This window comes from Coniophora puteana, assembly GCF_000271625.1.
Source record: "Coniophora puteana RWD-64-598 SS2 unplaced genomic scaffold CONPUscaffold_159, whole genome shotgun sequence".
In the NCBI taxonomy this organism is placed as follows: Eukaryota; Fungi; Basidiomycota; class Agaricomycetes; order Boletales; family Coniophoraceae; genus Coniophora; species Coniophora puteana.
In genome coordinates this window covers 1-2,549 of record NW_006913211.1, presented here as the reverse complement: position 1 = coordinate 2,549, position 2,549 = coordinate 1, and the positions used below count along the sequence as shown (strand labels likewise).

The 2,549-nt window shown below is 57.6% G+C and overlaps 2 protein-coding genes across 2 annotated transcripts; both read left to right on the top strand.

The window, feature by feature from the left end:
* Nucleotides 1-47: 47 nt before the first annotated feature.
* On the top strand, nucleotides 48-491 carry CONPUDRAFT_160761 (uncharacterized protein; the record flags this gene model as incomplete). The annotated part of the gene is made up of 1 exon (XM_007777886.1): nucleotides 48-491. A coding segment is annotated over one exon (444 nt), but the record flags the coding sequence as incomplete, so codon positions are not given.
* Nucleotides 492-1,082: 591 nt separating this feature from the next.
* On the top strand, nucleotides 1,083-1,792 carry CONPUDRAFT_160760 (uncharacterized protein; the record flags this gene model as incomplete). Its single annotated transcript, XM_007777885.1, has 2 exons — nucleotides 1,083-1,220; nucleotides 1,295-1,792. 2 exons carry the CDS (start codon nucleotides 1,083-1,085, stop codon nucleotides 1,790-1,792), a joined length of 636 nt encoding a protein of 211 aa, XP_007776075.1.
* Nucleotides 1,793-2,549: the final 757 nt, after the last annotated feature.

The following is a 2,549-nucleotide window of genomic DNA, read 5'->3' as shown; positions in this document are numbered from 1 at the left end:
GGCCCTGGACCCTATCCCACCTACGTCCTCCCATCCCTTTCGAAAGCGACGCCCTCTCCCCCCTCCACTGTCTTCCCCTCGTCGACGCCATCCCCAGGCCCACATCATCAAGTTTGTCGACACCATCTCCCTCCCCTTATGCCCCTCAGCGGTATCCCTCGCCTCCGAAGCCTGTGCGCCCATCACCACCACCAGCGGCCCCTCTCGCGCACCCGCCTGCTCCCTCGTACCCGCCTCCAGATACTCCGGAGACCCCCTCCCCTTCATACTCCACCTCGTCGTCCCCTGCCTCGACAGCGTCTCCCAAGACGCCTCACGGCATCGAGGACCACACGGCACGGATTGTATTGGCGGAGTTGTCGCCGGTGTCGCTGATATCCTCCATCCTCTTGCCCAGCGGCATTCTAGCCGCAGCCTTGGGTGAGGGCAGCAGCGCGACACTGTCAACGCGCTCCTTATCCTCTCCTCTCCGGACACAAAGCCTGTTTTGATAGGAGCATGGACCACACGGCCCCGATCTCAGCAGCCACATTCAAGGATCGCCAACGCGCCGTTCTCCAGACAGCAAACGTGGTCTTTCCTGTCATGGATTGGCATCGACTCAGCTTGGGTAGTAAATGGATGTGCGGAGACAAAATCACTATGATTCGGCTTATGCACCTAAGTACAACTACTGTATGTTCACTACAACATTTACGATAGTATGATTATGCACTTTTTACTGCTTTTTGATTGGTTTCGTGCCTTGTTTCTGTCGATTAGTCTTTTTCGCGCTTTTGGGGCCATTAGGCTTGTTACAACCCACGGTTACCACTAGGCCCCACATCGGAGCTGGTGTGGGCTTCCAAAGCGGCTTAAAGCGGCTTAAAGCGGGGAGAAGCGGCCCAGCTAGCCAAAAGCGCTGAAAAGTCGCCTGTCGATTTCCTGATGCAACGACCGACACCCTTGCCCGCTTCATCGTGTTCATGCAAGCATCAGTACGCCCCAAATCTATCAACTCATATCTCTCGGGAATCTGCAGCCAACTACCTATCTATCCCGACGTTCGTCAAGTCCGGAAAAGCTCCCTGGTTGTGCGCACGATGCGCGGCTCATTCAGCCGCTTCGGTGCACCGGCTAATCGCAAGGATCCGCTCACGAAAGGTGACCTTGCTTCCGCCGTCGCGCGCCTGCGCCCGGACAACAACTACGACGACTCCCTCTTCATCGCCCAACTTCTAGTGGGGTTTTACGCTCTCCTGCAGTCAGGCGAACTCGTGGTGCCCGACCGCGTGCAGCTGCGTGACATTCCAAGATCTCCATGCGCCACTCGGTCGTGCTGGCACCCGATAGCATCTCCTTCCACCTCCCCGGCCACAAGGCGGACACGACGTTTGAGGGCGATGACATCTTGGTACTCGCCTCTCACTCCCGCCGTGCCCTGTTGCTGCCTTCCGCCGTTACTAATACCTGCTCCTTCGCGACGACCGCGCGCGCACCCGACCCTACTTATGGATCCGGGCAGACGGGTCTCTCCCCACGTGCTCCTGGTTCATGGCCCGGCTCCGACGACTCTTCCCGCCGTCGATCGCCGGCCACTCCATGCGCGCTGGCAGAGCTACCGCCCTCGCGGAGGCAGGTGTCCCACCCGACCGCATCCAAGCCGCGGGGCGTTGGTCCTCAGAGGCATTCAAAGTTTACATTCGCAAGCATCCCGCCCTCCTCGCCGCACTCACCGCCTAGTGCCACGCTTGCCGCCTCTCCATCTCGTCGTTCACCTCTTTTTTCTTGTTTCTTTTCCTTTTCTCCCTAAAAGAGCGCATACGGGTCGGCGGCATCGTGCCTCGACAAACCTCAAGCTACGTCCCGACTCGCCCTCTTGTACCACCTCGCTTCCCATGTATTATTATGAGAACTAGCGCTTGTGATACACGATATGCGCTCGGGCTCCCGGATTCTATTCGGCGAGCCGCGGCAGCTCTACCATTTTACGGTGTGACCAGCCGCGCTGGCGACATGTCCGATTAGATAATAGTACTAGATTCAAAGTGCGACACTACACGACCATCCATCTGGGTAGGAGAGTGGCCCCTGATAGGTTCTATCAATGTTGCCGGGACGCGACTTCGAAATTATGTTTGTAGCACATATCACTCGACCCGGTGTAGCCGACAGGGTATATGCGCAATGTGCGGGCTTCCTGGAAGCCCGCGTTTGGGGAGAGCACACGCTCCCATATTAAGTAGTGCAGCACAGTCATTCTCACGCACATGGGCGACAGGGCATGCACAGTGCATGCACAGTGCATGCACAGTGCGCGGGCTTCCTGGAAGCCCGCGTTTGGGGAGAGCACACGCTCCCAAATTAAGTAGTGCAGTACTCTCACGCGTGTGGGGAGAGCACACACTCCCAAATTCAGTAATCCTGCACTCTCATGCGCGTGGGCAACATAACCGAGAAGGTGTATGCACAACGTGCGGGCTTCCTGGAAGCCCGCATTTGGGGAGAGCCCATACTCCCAAATTGATTAACGCAGCCCACTCATGTGTGTGGGCATCATTGCATGGACA